At 38.8% G+C, this 16,562-nt stretch overlaps 1 protein-coding gene across 1 annotated transcript in view; it reads left to right on the forward strand.

The window, feature by feature from the left end:
• The window catches only part of LOC144630682 (mitogen-activated protein kinase kinase kinase kinase 5-like), a 32,068-nt gene that overhangs the window by 8,578 nt on the left and 6,928 nt on the right, over positions 1-16,562 (forward strand). Inside the window, exons 8-23 of the mRNA XM_078489055.1 lie at positions 496-568; positions 898-949; positions 1,161-1,240; positions 1,492-1,554; positions 2,580-2,661; positions 4,147-4,278; positions 6,397-6,484; positions 6,923-6,978; positions 7,440-7,489; positions 7,750-7,825; positions 9,290-9,484; positions 10,609-10,671; positions 11,851-11,935; positions 14,160-14,242; positions 15,523-15,583; positions 15,808-15,886. Of these exons, the coding sequence (XP_078345181.1) occupies positions 496-568; positions 898-949; positions 1,161-1,240; positions 1,492-1,554; positions 2,580-2,661; positions 4,147-4,278; positions 6,397-6,484; positions 6,923-6,978; positions 7,440-7,489; positions 7,750-7,825; positions 9,290-9,484; positions 10,609-10,671; positions 11,851-11,935; positions 14,160-14,242; positions 15,523-15,583; positions 15,808-15,886 (1,318 nt within the window). The remainder of the gene's footprint in view (positions 1-495; positions 569-897; positions 950-1,160; positions 1,241-1,491; positions 1,555-2,579; positions 2,662-4,146; positions 4,279-6,396; positions 6,485-6,922; positions 6,979-7,439; positions 7,490-7,749; positions 7,826-9,289; positions 9,485-10,608; positions 10,672-11,850; positions 11,936-14,159; positions 14,243-15,522; positions 15,584-15,807; positions 15,887-16,562) is intronic.

Raw genomic sequence — 16,562 nt, forward strand, 5'->3', positions numbered from 1 at the left:
TTTTTCACCTTTTTGTGCAAAATGTTATGAAACAAATGTTGCAAATTTTTATTTCCCAATTCCCCCCAGTTAGTCTTCTACCAATCGCACTACTGGTTCCAGTATTCCCCCAGTTCCTGCTGCCTTAATTGGGAATTCCACTTCCTGCCCTCCCCACCCCATGCAATCTTCCCCCCTCCCCTCCCCCCACTTTTTTGAGTCCAGTACACCTCCTCAAATGTCCTGATACAGTCAACTCTCTCTTAATGGACACCTCTATAAGATGGACACCTCTTTAAGACGGACACCTCTATAAGACGGACACCTCTTTAAGACAGACACCTGGTGTTGGTCCCGTCCCTGCCGCTTTTCAGTCATTTTACTGTAACAAAACTCCCTGTAAGACGGACACCTCTCTAAGACGGACAGTTGGGTCCGGTCCCAACAGTGTCCATTTTAGAGAGAGTTGACTACTTGAGTGAAACATCTTACCATTAAATGTTTTTCTTACCACAGCTGATTTTGGCATTGCTGCACGAATATCAGAGACCATGACAAAAAGGAAATCATTTATAGGAACTCCGTACTGGTAAGTTCTTTGTGTAGCATTCACTGTATTGTCTTCCTAAATTGTGCAAACTGAAGTACTGGTATGTTATAAATCATTATAACCTGCCAATTAATATCCAAGGGCTCATTGAACAAAACATATCACATGGTACAAATTAAGATGATATTAATAGTGAACAGTGTCCATTTTATATCCATTGCCCAAATTTTTAAAAGACATGCAAAACAAATCAAGCAAAATCACCTGCAATTAAGCCATGATAGATATTAATCATAGGGTTATGTGATCATGTGTTGTGGATGATAGGTCAATGTGTGGTGTTTATTAATTAAAATTCTTTTTGAAAGGATGGCACCAGAAATGGCAGCAGTAGAGAGATTAGGCGGTTATGACTTAAAGGTTAGTGTTGCACTAATAATATTAATAATGAACTCTCAGTTGTCATTTACAGTAATTTTCCACTTTTTTACACATTTTATAACAGCCTCCTTGATTTTGTAATGCATACATGTATACAGTAGAATTCCATTTTCTCAGAGAGATTCAAGAAATCGGGGTTCCACTGTTCATTTTTAATTTTTGACAATTTTTTTTTTTTTGTTTTTTCTAGTGTGATATCTGGGCTGTTGGTATAACAGCCATTGAACTAGCAGAACTACAACCTCCCATGTTTGATTTACATCCAATGAGGTAAGTGCATGTAATCAGTGTTTACTTTTAAAACTTCTCCTAAGAATCTCAGTACGTTGCCAGCAAACAGGTAAGGGGAAATTTGATTTTAATCATCTGTAACTGAGGAAATACACCTTGGTGTACATGTACCACTAGATTCTTTGTAGCCAAAAAAACTAGAACAGAGAATTGCTGCATGTTTGCTGAAAAGCTAATTAAAAACTGATTTATGTATAATTTATGTTTTTACTTCATTTTGTTTGTGACAGGGCATTGTACAATATAGGAAAAAGAAGTTTTGTTCCTCCAACATTGAAAGAAAAGGATAAATGGTTAGTATCGCTACTTAATAATTGCAAGAAGCATGTTCAAGTGTGACCAGGGTAGGGCTTGAAGAAGGTGTCGTCTGGTCATCCAGGACAAATATTAGTTTTCTCCTGCTGGTCAAGTACAGCAACTTGTCATTCTTACATGGCCAATGGGCATGGGTCAGCCAAGTCACCTGCCGACTGAATCATAATAATATTATAAATAAAGTAAACTGAGAAACTGAGACAAGCATGTCACTGCCCTGGGGGTGGCTTGCCGTTTTGCATTGCCTGATCATCATCATCATCATCATCACTTTGTTTACCCTCGGATTTGAAGAGTAGCTTATACAGCTAATATATCCGAGCATTTCACAGTAAGCACAATACAACGGGCAAAGACCAGACCACAACACCGGGAACTCCATGCCCTACTCTTTATGATAAGCGTGTGAGTTCTTTTACGTCCCCTGCTGACCATAACACTGAAGATGCAGGAGACGGGGCCTATGGTTTATCGTCCTTATCCGAGAAGACTAGAATATCTAACCATTTGCAGATGTTATTGCAAAGGCAGCATATTCTCCTCAGTTATTGTAAGACCCTGAGTGTTGGTCCTGTTTGGGACTCGAACCCGAGACCTCCCGCACTGTAGTCCGTCGCTCTACCAACTGAGCTAACCGGTCGGCGGTTGATCAGTCTGATCAGTCTAGATTGCCAACACAGTATGAATGCGTTATTAATTTTGTCACATGCAATACCACTGAGCAAGATCTTGATGGCTAATGCTATTGACACCTTGTCTAAACTTCCTTAGTGAGACCAAATCTGTAATTTACACCTGTAAGCAAGATGTCGAGTATATAGGTCACTATGACAACCGGTAGCTACCCAGCTCTGATTTCTTTGACTGGAAAGAACTTTTTATTGCCTAAAGAAGTGTTTCTCAGTCTGTAGTGACCAAGTTCATCCACTGGATTTCAATTTCTAAAAGGTTTCTCTAGTGTGTGTAGACTTTTCAATTTATGAGACTTTCTTCTTTTTTGCAGGTCTCCAGAACTTCACAGCTTTCTAAAGACGGCACTACAAAAAAATCCAAAGAAGAGGCCCACTGCTGATAAAATGTTGACAGTAAGTTCCCTTGAGGCAGTTGATTTGCATGTTTATTATACAGTCAACTCTTTCTAAGATGGACACCGTTGGGACCTGCCCCAACTGTCCGTCTTAGAGAGGTGTCCGCCTTATAGAGAGTCGAGGTAACATGACACCAGAAATTTTGGGATGATAAAGCTCTACGGCTTTGCACAATGAATACACGTCTGAACTAAGTCGCTTACTTTAGCAAAAATTATAATAAAGTGACAATTTAACGAGTGTTCTGACTGGTTTAAACAGCGTGCTGTATGAGAGTATAAAGCACGCTGCTTGCGAGTGCTCTCGCCATCTTTTGCCGTTTGCGTGCGCGTGCAGCTTGTGGATCATTTCAAATCTCGCTGTTTTAGCAAACCGAGGAGAATTTTAGCTCTATCAAAAAGTAATTATAAGACCTCAGATAGTGCTTAACGTGCTTTTATTTCAAAAATTCAGACGCGTTTTTGAGAAAAAAGAATTTGTAGATCAAAAGACTTTTGACGCTGTCGCGTACAATCCGTCACGCCATTCCGCGCGCGATTCCTGAGATTAAATCTTGTTTAAATCCAATTTCTCTAAAGTTTTAAGTAAAACTTTATTATAAAGCAAATAAAAAAGCCTTGGCCGTGCTTTGTTCTGTTATAAAGCACTCAAGAAAGTGACGATAGCACTCAAGAAGTGGGGAGAAACACTCGTCTGCGGCTCATGTTTCACCCTACACTTCTTTCGTGCTCTCGTCACTTCCTTGCGTGCTTTTTAACAGAACAAAGCACGGCCAAGGCTTTTTTATTTGTTAACTATGAAGTGGAACAAAAATAATATCAAAAAAGTCGACTCGTTTGCTCATTACAAACGGTAATACTGTTAGTAGAAAACTACCTCTTTGATGCCCATACACTTACGCAGAGACGTTATACGTTAAAAGCGGATTGTTTTTGGCAAGTTTGGTATTCTAAAGGCGCTGACTTACTTTGCTATATGTCAATACCAAGTTTTGAAGTATTATGCCAACCCTCCAAGTTAAGACCATTTTAGTCGCCATGGCGACTAAAATTTTGGAACTGGCGACTAAATTTGAACCAAGGTCGCCAGCCTGGCAACTAAAATTGGGAGAAAAGATTGAAAGCATAAGCTTAATTTGGTGACTAAAATTTTTCACTGGCGACCAAACTTGAGTAGTTGGTGGCCAAATGGCCACTAAGGAAAAAAATAAACTTGGAGGGTTGTATGCACTAGAAAAATAACTTTTTGAGGGTGTCCGTTGGCGATTTAAAAGTGTCCGTTGTCCGTCTTAGAGAGGTGTCCATCTTACAGAAAGTTTTGTTACAGAAAAATGACTGAAAAACGGCAGGGACCATCACTAGGTGTCCGTCTTTTGGAGGCGTCCGTCTTATAGAGGTGTCTGTTAAGAGAGAGTTGACTGTACATCATATTTCATATGTCTTTGGTAGTAGTAGTTGTAATGGTCTGTGTCTTCTGCTACAGCATCCTTTTTGTTGCCATGGTTACACTCGGGCAGTGATACAAGACTTGTTAGACTTGTTTAAAAGGAAGTCAGATAAGAAAGGTCATATTGGAGAACCAGAGAATGATACTGATGATGATGGCGTCGATGAGGTAAGATAAGGTCAATATGTAAAATTATTTTAGTGGTTTTTATCATTGTTTAGGGCCTCTTCACATGAGCCCGGTTAACGGGCTGTCTCGGTTACCAGGACAGATTTTGACGTCTGTTCATATGGACAATTTTAGCCCGGTTGACGGGGATAAAATTCAAGAAACGAAACCAAAATTGCGACTTATGAAGTTGCATCTTTTGCGACTATCGTAGCTTTATCGACCCTTGTAACTTTACTAATAAAGCTAATTCGCATATTTCTGAAGTGGAAATATATCCAAGGCAAAATAATGCCATTTTTACCTCCCAGTTAAGAAAGGGAAGCTATTTTTTCAAAAAAAGTTGCGTCCCGGCGGCCGGGCTGAAGTGTTCATGTGGAAAAATTTTCTTCCCGGTTGCCGATATCTCGTTTGCAGAAACCGAGATATCTGTAACCGGGCTGGCCCGCCTTCTCATATGAACACATCAAAAATTTTACAAAGAAAATAGGAGTGGGCCGATATCTCGGTAACTGGGCCAGCCCGGTTAACCGGGATCATATGAAGAGGCCCTTAATGAGGGTAGCAAAGGGTTAATGCGTGACACGTAAAAAGGGCAAGAATTAGACTGTGACACATAAAAATAGCTGGAAAAGACACATGATTCATGATTTCTGCTGTTTCAAGTATATGTGACATATTACTTTGGTTAACATTTTTGCGTGAAACAGGATCACGACCCCCCTACCCCCCCCCCCCTCCTCCTTGCTACCCTCTTCTACGGCAATTTGTTGCCATAGTAATAGTTGTCTCCACACAGAGAGAAAGAGCTCTGTGAGACAAAAAAACAAACAAACAAACACAAACACTGCACTTTGGCCAGAGTCATCCACATGCTGTCACTTATTCAAATTAGGAGTACTGCTCCCTCTGCCACGACCCAGTTGTTCAGAGCGTGGATAATGCTATCCACGGGATAAATTGCTATCCAATGAGAACTGTCATACAAAACCTACTTTGCTATCGGCCTTTGCTAGTGATTTATCTGGTGGATAGCATGATACACCCTTTCGACAACTGGGCCCAGATGGTAAGTTAGTGGGCTGGCTGATTGACCGCTGACACGTCGATTGGATTGGATTTGTTACCTTTACTCTGGGTTACTGCCAAGCATTCGACTGGTTTACCTGACCAGTTACTGTTGCTGATTTATAACACTCGGCGGGGGGGGGGGGGGGGGGGTATGAGAAGTTGAAAATCTGTTCTCTGAGAACGATTAGAATGCAAAAAATGTGTCATTCTCAACAGTTGGTCACATAACATGGAGTGGCTGTGCTCTAAGAAAAATTACAAGAAGCCCAAATGTTCTCAACTGTGAGATCCATGGTGCCCAGCATAAAGCTTATATGAAAGAAATAAGATCATCTGGTCGCCTGAGGCACCCAGGCACCCTTAGAGCACAGCCCTGATGGAGGCTTCTGTCACATGGAAGATTGCAAATTAATGTTTTGCAGACGTCGCTTTTTTGCTATCCACTGAATAAATTACCATCCAGCAGATAAGTGTTGACAACACAAAATATGCTATCCACTGGAAAGTGATTTGTCCAGTGGATTGTATACCTGCCAACTCTCACGCCTTGGGCGTGAGAGTTGGGCCTACGAGTTGAAAACTTCGATCTCACGCCAACTCACGCTTACGAACCAATTTCTCACGCCTAGTCGAAAAATGTGAGTTACTACAACCAAAAACGACACATTTTCCAAAAAATGTAATCTCAAACCAGTGTGAGAAAATAAAATACCATGTAAAATGAGTAAATGGCAATATCTTCCCCGAAATGACAGAGTTTTGACGAAAAAAAGCATTGGGAACAAGGTCGTGTTTAGCAAAACACTTCCACGTACTGGGATGGAGAGATGTTCGGAACGTCTACGGAGATCTTCGGAAAACTTCGGACATTGTCGTATCGTCTTCGGAAATCTTGGCACTCTCAGGATAAAACTTTCACGCCTTTGACCCAGAAAAAGTTGGTTGGTATAGAATGGTGTTATCCACCCTTTGAACAACTGGGTCTGGAGTAATACATACATGTACTTAATTCAGCAATGTTCAACAGACACTTTTATTATGTTGCAGAATGTACAGGTTCTTACAAGAATACGATCCAGGAAAGCTCCTGACAAAAATCAAGAGAGGAGCAGTATGTCAGGGTCAGAAGGAAAATGTAAGTTGAACAAGTTAAATTCACGTTCCAGTTCTCTAAAAAAGTTAAGGCAAAGATATAATATTAATAATTATACGCCTGAAGATAACACTCTTTTTATCTCTTAAAGAGACATCAAGGGAGGGAAGATGTTTTTAAATTACTTTTTCTACTTACAGTATTAACCTAGTTTATAAAAAAACTAGTTAGAAAAAAAAACTAACTAGTTAAGATAAAAAATTACCTGAGATCAAATATTTACTGCAACATAATTATACATCAAAGTATTAAGTGATGAGTAATAATTACACCCTTCCTTTTAGTTATCCATTGTTTCTTGGTTTTATCCTAGCATTTAGTTTAAGCCTCACTTTAGAGAGTTGAGTTGTGTTATTTCAAAAAGTTACAGTGACGTTTGGTTTTTCACATTATGATCTTGTGTTGTTGTTGTTTGTATAGTGGATAAAATACAAGTAGAACCTATGGTGAGCAGGGAAACAAGACCACAGCATCAGGTAATGGAATTGCCTCTTTATTTTTTATTTCAATTATATCAAATTATTACTTTTCTGTGTGCCAAAAACGTCCTTAGCCTTGCAAAAGAAATAAATAAATAAAAAGAAAGAAAAAGAAATAAATTCGAGAAGTATTGTGAAGAAATTGAGACAAAGGGCCAGGCACCTGGCAAATCAACCAGCAGTGAACACGACTTTGCCTGGCTGCTTACAACTTCTAAACTGACCTTAGTTAACCAAATAGTGAGGGCTAACTGATAATTTGCCTACAGTAGGTGCAAATCCCTGATGCCCACCTGCTCAAACCTTAAACACACAAACAAAACACGTAAAATTTGGCTGAAATTCAACAAGATGAATATTTTTTGAAGGATGATTCACCACCCCTTTGCAGAGTTAGAGCCATCTAGCCATAAGTTGTAATTTATTTGTACTTACTGAGATGTTATCTTTGCGAACAGACGGAAAATGGGCCACAAAGAGTACATAATGGAGACGTCACCATGAACAAGTAAGACTGGTTGACTTCAAGTCCTGAGAGTGACCAACGTCAAATTTCTCATCACAATATCAATATTTTTAAAACAGAAAAGATTATGAGAGTTAATAAAATGATTGCCAAAGGGAAATTGTTTGGATCTTTTATCAAATTCTCCTAACTCACCCTATAAGAAAATGTATGGAGATGAGTCAGGAGAATTTGTATGTGCAGGATATTGCTCCTTTATCGAAGGTTTCAGTGACATTAATTTTGCGTGTTCCTTATTTTAGTAATGAGGACAGTGGAACAATGAAAGTTCTCGAACAGCCGGATGACAATGATGAGCCCCCACCCCTGCCCCCTAAGGTTTGTCTTTTATAATGACAGTTGGTCTGTGTAACTATGTTTATCTCCAATACGTGGACGTATGGACATTGTTCAAAGGGTTTCTTATTATGGAAGATTCAACTGTTAGTATTGCCTTACTTTACGATCCTCTTGTTTATGGAGACACTTAAGAAACTATATGTCTCAGGGATTTCGCAGATTTTTGATCTAAACTGTTCTGAAATTACCTTTCTGTTCTGAAAGTAGTGATAAGCAACTTAACCTTAAATAAGCATTATGTTTGAACATCAAAAGAAATATATATTAACCTTAATTTGCCGATAGAAATAAAATTACGGCTATAAATATCAATATTTCGAAGATGCACGGAAACAACTTGCCTAAAAAAAAAAAAACGCTTGCCTAACTTTTTCAAATTGCAATCCATTTCCATCTGAGCCATCCACAGCCAAAGATGATCGTTAACAGTTTTAGTACTCTAATATTAGCAATTTTTAATAAGAATGGACCAGTATATAAATTTTGGTGATTAAATAATCAGTTAAAATCTGTGACATAGTCCCTTTAAAGGCGAATTTTGCTTGCCTGTTGGATTAATTTATTCCTCAATACAAGATTTTACAAACTTTTTCACAATTTTTGTCAACTTCTATGGTGGCTTCCTTTAAGCTCTTGCAGATATAAAATATTTGTCAATTTTTGTTAAGGCTCTTACAAATTCATAGATTTCTGCCAATTTTTGAATTTTGTGATTAATTTTTGCTATTTTTCTTTTTTTAATTTTGCAGTTTTTACAAGTCAACGCCTTATTGGCAATCATAAAATTATTTGTGATTTTCATAGCTGCATGCAATCCTAAAAAATAATAATGTCATGTTCTTCTGCCAACAGTTTAACAGGAATTCCCATTGAGAAAATTTGCTCCGATTGTATCACAGCCATGGCAAAGCGAATGATTCCAACAACGGTTATTCTCGAGAAATTCGTCATAACACTGACAACATAGAAAGTTTATCGACCGAGGAAAATCACATCTCAATTCACACCGCGTGCTCGACTACACTTCACAAAACTGTCAATCAAAAAACAACTCTGACTGGTTCGCGGCCGGTTAGCGGCAATTAAGCGTGACGCGTTACTCAGAATAATTGTCTTTTGTCCAGTGATTTATCATTAATCGCGCCACGTTAATAAAAGGCGAGCACAACATAGCGAGTTTACCGACTGAGAAAAATCACATCTTAATTCACACCGCGTGATCGATTACACTTCCCAAAACGGTAAAAACATACATTCCTTGCGTGACGCGTTACTCGGAATAATTGTCTTTTGTCTATTTTATCATTTATTTATCGACACTGCCATCTAAAATTACGCACTCTCGTACCAGTTCCTTTTCTAAGTGCGTCAAGGCCCGCACTTTCTAACCTGTGGTTACCACTAGTCCTAAAAATTAATAATGTCATGTTCTTCTGCCAACAGTTAAACAGGAACTCCCATTATCAAGTTCCTCAGCCGAGCATGAAGCCAGTCCCTCCTCCCAAGCCAGGACACCTGAAGTTATCACGAGCTACCAGTGCTCAAGACCCTAGCCAACTCACTCCACAACCAAAGCCAAGAAAATTCTCAGAAGTCGACCCACAGAACAGGATTCCACCTCCCAGCATACCTCCTCCGGTAAGTCATGTTCACTGATGCTGTAGCTACAGTCAACTCTTTTAAGGCTGAGACAACTCTGTGAGTCGGACCCCAGGGGGGTACTCTGGCTTGTAAATGACGGGGATGATTGAATGGAGGCAAAACTCAGGACCCAAAAAAATCCCTAGGTCTTCCGACATTACCCAAAAAAATCCCTGGACCAAAAATAACCCCCAAAAAATCCCTTATCAAATTACCCCTAAATTGCCAGGAGGGGCAATAATATAACACAAAGAAAACCATAAAAATGGACATACGCTCGTGTTTGTTTATTCATCATACCATAAATACGCCAAGGCTGCGTTTTTAATACCCCCAAAAATTCCCTATTTAAATCAAGTCACCCAAAAAATACTTGCCAAATTTTCCAACCCAAAAAAATCCCTGAATCGAAAATTTCAAACCCAAAAAATCCTTCGATCATCCCCGTCATTTACAAGCCGGAGTACCCCCCTGGGAGTCGGACACCCCCTTTAAAATGGACACCTGGTGTTGGTCAGCCATCTCTTCTGGCCTGTGTACCTGCAATATTACTTCAAGTGTTTGTTTTCAGGTGAAATTAATCTCTTTCAGCAGGTTAACAACCGCTCAGGACAACCTGAGCGGAAGTCATCAGAGTCAAGTGAAAAAGTTGTTGTCAGTTGATGATGTTATAAGTCTGGTCCGTTGAAGTTGATTGAACAGTTTAGCTGTGATGTTATTGGATATAAGACTCATGTAAAGTTTGTCATCAGTAATTGGTCAGTTTATAACATCATCGACTGACAACAACTTTTTCACTTGACTCTGAAGATGACTTCCACTCAGGTTGTCGAAACATGAGTCACTAAAAACAGTTCTTCTCAGAACTACTCTCACCCAGACGATCACACTATACCACCTAAAACTACTAAATGGATGTTTACAAACATGTTAGTTAAACATGTTTTACCTGCTTGTCAGTCAGCATCTAGGGCATGGAGGACATAAAAGTCAGTAAAGGTGTATGACCCTAAAGGCCCCTTAAAGATACTCAGAGCCCAGTTGCATCTGAAGAAATATTACACTTGTTCCTGATTTATAACCACTGGTTTAAAATAATAATATTTTTGCTTATCCTTCAGAAACCTCCAGTTGCAGCTCGGTCATCTGATCCAGGAAAGCTTTCCGCTGGAAGGAAAACATCTGTAAGTCCAAAATTAATGCAAAACGTGTTAATTGTTAACTTACAACAAAAAACCTGCTTAATAGGCAGTGTGATATGGCACTGTGTAGTGGTGGGGTGGGGAAAGAGAGTGGTATGCTGGAGATGGACTGTGGAGGGGGGGCAGGAACCCAGGGGTATCTAGAGGGGGGGGGGGCAGGAACTCTATACTGAAATAATGATCTGATAATTTGTGATGCTAAATAAAGTTTTTCAAACATTCTGATACTGACTTCGTTTAACGTAAAACAACACTCAGAATGAACATTTTACAAGATGTTTGGATGAAGAACCTTTGGCCTTCTTCAGTTTCAACATGGCAGAAAAAAGCAATGGCTTTTTTTGTACAGCGCGAGTGATATTTGTATTGTGCTTTGTTTTTGTTTTGTTTTTGCATGCACAACTTGATGTAACAAAGAAATCCATGTACAAGTTATATATTGTAAGCTATACTACACCTGCCAACTCTCACGCCTTGGGCGTGAGTCTCACGCCCACGATATTTGTGTTGTGCTTTGTTTTTGTTTTGTTTTTGCATGCACAACTTGATGTAACAAAGAAATCCATGTACAAGTTATATATTGTAAGCTATACTACACCTGCCAACTCTCACGCCTTGGGCGTGAGTCTCACGCCCACGATATTTGTGTTGTGCTTTGTTTTTGTTTTGTTTTTGCATGCACAACTTGATGTAACAAATAAATCCATGTACAAGTTATATATTGTAAGCTATACTATACCTGCCAACTCTCACGCCTTGGGCGTGAGTCTCACGCCCACGAGTTGAAAACTTCGATCTCACGCTTACGAACCAATTTCTCACGCCTAGTCGAAAAATGTGAGTTATTACAACCAAAAACGACACATTTTCCAAAAAATATATCTCAAACCAGTGTGAGATAAAACTCCGTGTTAAATGAGTAAATGACGATACCTTCCCCGAAATGACAGAGTTTTGACGAAAAAAGCATTGGGAACGAGGTCGTGTTTAGCAAAACATGTCCACGTACTGGGATCGGGAGATGTTCAGAATATCGGAATACTTCGGACGTCTTCGGAAAACTTCCGGTAAAAATCTCACGCCTCTGACCCAGAAAAAGTTGGCAGGTATACTATACATGTACCAAGATGTTGAACTGTCTCTTTTGCTTACATTTGACAGGTTACAACATGTTTTTCAAAGATCTTCAATGAATGTCCACTTCATATCTACTGTACTGGACTCTGGATGAACCCAAACACAGGAGGTAATAGAATATGAGCAACATTTCACATCACTAAATAGTTTGAATTCAAAATAATGTTGTTTCAACTTTAGACATTGTGTTTAACGAAGCTACGTTCCCAGGGGGGTACTCGGGATTTCAAGTGACGGGGATGATCAAATGGGGGCAAAAATCAAGGCCCAAAAAAATCCCTAGGGCTTCCATTAAAACCCCAAAAAATCCCTTAACCAAAAATTAACCCCCAAGAAATCAACAGCAAAACATGTTTGTTTGTACTTTATTTGCAGAACTACGCAGCCCGGCAAAGCACTACCACAAATCTTAAGATCCAAATGGTCGAGACAGCAGCAAAAATGTAGAAATTTTCAAAAGTAATACGACTTTTTTAATTTTCACAAACATGTTTCGACGGTACATCCGTCATCGTCAGTGTGACGGTTATGAAAGTTTACAGTGATTTAAAACGTGCCTGTTACAAATCATACGTTACATTGCGTTGAAAAGCAATACGCTAGATAAATTTTGAAGTTAACGGAATTAAAAAGAAGCGCGCGCGCGTGCAGCTATAGGGAAAGCGTCAAATTGATGTGTTTGACCTGTTGATTAAGGCCCGGCTTTTCCCACTTGATGTACATAGACTCCTTAAGCTTAACCTGGTACTTTCTTGTGCAAGCTGTAATGCTTGTTACGTTGGCGAAACAAGCCGAAATTTCTCCACGCGCGTGCACGAGCACTTGTCATCGGACAGAACCTCTCACGTTTATAAGCATTTGCAGGCTTCAGAGTCATGCCGTACCTCTTGTAACTTAGACTGCTTCAAGATCTTAGACTCTGCACCTACCAAGTACCAGGTTAAGCTTAAGGAGTCTATGTACATCAAGTGGGAAAAGCCGGGCCTTAATCAACAGGTCAAACACATCAATTTGACGCTTTCCCTATAGCTGCACGCGCGAGCGCTTCTTTTTAATTCCGTTAACTTCAAAATTTATCTAGCGTATTGCTTTTCAACGCAATGTAACGTATGATTTGTAACAGGCACGTTTTAAATCACTGTAAACTTTCATAACCGTCACACTGACGATGACGGATGTACCGTTGAAACATGTTTGTGAAAATTAAAAAAGTCGTATTACTTTTGAAAATCTTAAGATCATTTTAAATACCCCCAAAAAATCCCTACTTTAATCAAAAAAAATACTTGCCAAATTTTCCTACCCCAAAAAGTTCCTGGAATCGAAACTTTCAACCCAAAAAAATCGTTCTATCATCCCCCTCACTTGAAATCCTGAGTACCCCCCTGGGGCTACGTCACTGGGATTTTGCAGATTTTTGGATTAAACTTTTCTGAAATTAGCGGTAGGCAACTTAACCCAAGAAAGACATCATCTTTAAACATATAAAAGAAGATAAAACCTTAATTTGCAGATAGAAATCAAGCTATGGCTATAAATAAAGAGTTTTGGAGAACGCGCGGAAACAACTTGAAAAGTTAAGCCTTGATCTTTCAAGTTGCAATCCATTTCCAGCTGAGCCATCCACAGCCTAAGACCAAGTTAACAGTTTCTTTCAGTGCTTTAATATAGCAAATTGTAATTAATTAAAAAATAGACTATTATTTTAAGGTCTCCTGTGACACAAATTGGCTGTTTAAAAATCTGATAAAATCCATGACAGCCCCTTTAAGAACCACTACTGAAAAATTTTGATTCATGACCTTGTCTTGCTTACATTTGGTAAAGATATAGAGGATATTACATGGTTGCGAGGAGATATGAAATTTATCTTTGAGTGTTCAAATCGATATCTCACGAGTGAGCGCAATCATATCTCCAAGCAACCATGTAATATTCTGTTTATTATATAAACCTACTAATTACGATGTTTTTGACGATTTTCCGAAGATTTCCGACCACTTTCCGAAGATTTCCGAAGATTTGTAAAATGTTGTCCGAAGGTCGTACTAATGTTTCCGAACATTTTCCGAACTTTTCCAAAAATTTCCAAAGATAGCCGAAGATTGCAGATGAAGATCCGAAGATGTTTCCACTTAATATCGATTTACTTTGGCTCATTCAGCGTTGAAACAGGGCAAACTTGTCAGAAAATGTTTCGAAATTAATATCTTCACATGTGAAAATAACATGTTATTTTCACGTGTGAAGATATGATTTTTTCGCGCGAATGATTTCCTGGTATTTCACTCTTATTAGTTTATATAATAATTTGTTTCATTTCCTTGCTGTAGAAAAACACATCATTATAGGAGCAGAGGAAGGTGTCTATTCTCTAAACTTCAGTGAACAGTTACATGAAGCCGAAATGGAACAGGTAACAAGAATGTCATGCATAACATCTTGAAAATCATCTCTTAGGGGTGTCGAATGGTAAATGTGAGACTTTGCGAGACGGCGAGACTGATATCTTTTCTGCGAGCCCGAGACCTTTTTAGCCTTGCAAAAGAAATCAAGACTACTAGAAGGCGCCAAAGAAAAATTTGAGACGACGAGACCCCTGAAATTTGGCTAAAGTTTTGCGAGACATGCAGTTATTGAAGGACCATTCACCACCCCTTCTCTTAAAATTACTTACAGTTATCAAGGGTCAGTTGGCAAAATTTGGCAGGTTCAACTAAATATCAGGGAAATTTTTGCTTCACCAAATTATTATGTGTTTTGTAATAGTCACACTGAAAATGTGAGGTTTTTGTATATGGGAATGTGCACAAGTTCTGCATTTAATGGATTTTAAAGTGTACTAATGTAGGACACTAATTAACATTAAACATACAATAACATTGCATGACAAAATATTAGGGAGCTCCAAAAACTTTCAGCTTCTTTGTGGTTTTGTATAGTGTTGTTAATAAAAGCCCAACAGAGCACTTGGTCCCTTGTTGGAAAATTGCGTTTCAAGTGTAACCTAACATCATAGGCACAGTGCATGTAGAGGACATGAGCCCTGCCAAGGCTACCGTCGATTCCATCTACCTGTGAACGCACGCACTAAAAACATGTTTTCACGTGACGTCAAACGTCAGTGTTTCAAGTGTCAAACTTTGAAGTTGAGCAGACCGTAACGGCAACTTTTGTGCCGAAAGTTCAACAAATTCCGGTTTCGAAATGGCGGAAAGATTAGATATAGAGACTTTTTCTGAGAAACTGATGCTGATCTGTGTCGATATGCATACACGGCTCACTTGAATCATTTCTAGTGTAAAGTTTCTCCTGTACTCAGTGTTTATGGTGAGTATTTTGAGTGCAAAAGTTTGTGTTACGGTCTGCTAAACTTCAAGTTTGACATCTGAAATGCAGACGTTTAACATCATTTGAAAACATGTTTTAAGCGCGTGTTCACAGGTAGATGCAATCGATGGTATGTTGCTGTAGCCCTTTGCACACATTACATGCCTATAATCCTACTTCATTAATGATAGTATCCAATCATATATGGAAAGGGGTACATCTGTTTGTTGCTATAGCAACATCCTGCCAAAAACCATGGGACGGTATGGTTAGTTTTCTAAAGTGAAATTTTAATTTATTTAATTTCTTGCTGAAACCATTGGAAAATAATTGTCAACTGATTAGTTCCTCTTTTGGTTGTTTCAGGTTTGTGCTAAAAGGTGTACATGGCTGTCAGTTTTTCAAAATGTGATGGTGTCACTTCAAGGTATTATACCACTTAATCTTATCTTATTGCTCAGAATATACTTTCTCCTTACTTATTCCCATGCATTTCTTTTAATGTTAGTTGTGAGAATTTTGTGTTATATCAAGACAATAGTCTTTAGCTGATGATTTTCTATATTCGCATCACATGTCTGCTTGTCAGTGTATTAATGTTGTAAGGAGATTTTGACTGTTGATTGTTCTTAATCTGACTTGTGTTATCAGGTTCTCCCAGCTGTGTGTACATGCACAATTTAGAAACTCTTCATGACAGACAACAGGCATTTTTTGCTACAGTAACAAGGTAGGTCATAAATCACACTCGTAAAAATTATCAAGAGGATTTTGCTGCAATGTATGCATGTAAGCTCCCTTAACAGTGAATGAAAAGGGCAATCTCTGCTTATGTTAACATGTCGCATTAAGAAATACACATACATAAATGTACCGGTACTTAAGGTGGCTCAACTGGATTTTCAAGGGGTAACACCGCTCAAGTTTGAGAATAAACTACGTCGCCATTAACAGTGCTATCGAAAAACGATCACCACAGTTGTATTAGATAAAGATGAAATTTTTTCATGACCAGTGTTTTATTGGCATCGGAGTTGCCATAGCAACGAAATGACGTCATTACGTTTTTTACGTTTGCTCGTATTCCTCGGCACCAGGAGATTTTTTCGAAAATCGCTCAAAGGAGCTTGTACCACATATGGCTGCCTCGATGTTGGCAAAGTTTGAACAAATTCTATGAGAGCGTTTTCGAAATATTTGGGGATGAAGTTTTCAGGGCTATAAATACAGTCAAAAACATACTAACGAGAAAATGGGGTAATATCTAAAGAAAACGAAGCGCTTGTGAATTGCAATTTCATCTTATAGTAGTTTGATTCCATTTAAAATCGTGGGAAAACAGTGGTGGGGATTGCTTTGGTCGATTGCGAGAAAAAAGAATTTGATGAGCGTGCGTTCGATGCCAA

Source organism: Oculina patagonica, chromosome 11 (genome assembly GCF_052425735.1).
Source record: "Oculina patagonica isolate OP01 chromosome 11, crgOcupat, whole genome shotgun sequence".
Taxonomy (NCBI): domain Eukaryota; kingdom Metazoa; phylum Cnidaria; class Anthozoa; order Scleractinia; family Oculinidae; genus Oculina; species Oculina patagonica.